This window comes from Sphaeroforma arctica (genome assembly GCF_001186125.1).
Source record: "Sphaeroforma arctica JP610 unplaced genomic scaffold supercont1.14716, whole genome shotgun sequence".
NCBI lineage: Eukaryota > Ichthyosporea > Ichthyophonida > Sphaeroforma > Sphaeroforma arctica.
Window position 1 is genome coordinate 1 of NW_014025842.1, and position 560 is coordinate 560.

Genomic DNA, 560 nt, shown 5'->3' on the forward strand with positions numbered 1-560 from the left:
GCAACACATACGCAGATACGCACAACAACACGTACGCCCACAACATAAATATATACACACAGCATCACATACACCCATACACACCTTTCCCCGCGTTTTGGGGTTCGCTACATTTGACTCTGACTCTGGCTCTGAAGGTCGGATTATCACACTCTGGCCATTTGGCAGGCTGTGGTTGCTATCACCGTCCGCTCCGTTGCCCTCATCTTCTCCGTCACTCACACAGCTGAGGTTGTCCTTGTTGGACGGCATACAGCTTACACAGCACGCGTTCTCACAGTACAGGCACTTGTAGCAGCGCACATCGAGCGCACCTTTCACCAGCACGCGCTTACAATATGTGCATTGCGGCGGATCCCCGGTTTCGGGCTCGTTTTGCCTCGCCCAGATGTCATTCCACCCGTGTTCGTATCCTTCTTCAAACTCAACATCCTCTGTGATTGGAGTGTAGTTACAGTTATATGTAGGTAATAATTTAATACGGACTATACATATATATATATATATATAAATATATATATATACATATGTATATATATATATTATACATACATACATAC

At 45.0% G+C, this 560-nt stretch overlaps 1 protein-coding gene across 1 annotated transcript; it reads right to left on the reverse strand.

The window, feature by feature from the left end:
* Window positions 1–84: 84 nt before the first annotated feature.
* On the reverse strand, window positions 85–252 carry SARC_18233 (hypothetical protein; the record flags this gene model as incomplete). The annotated part of the gene is made up of 1 exon (XM_014287687.1): window positions 85–252. A coding segment is annotated over one exon (168 nt), but the record flags the coding sequence as incomplete, so codon positions are not given.
* Between the last annotated feature and the right edge of the window lie 308 nt (window positions 253–560).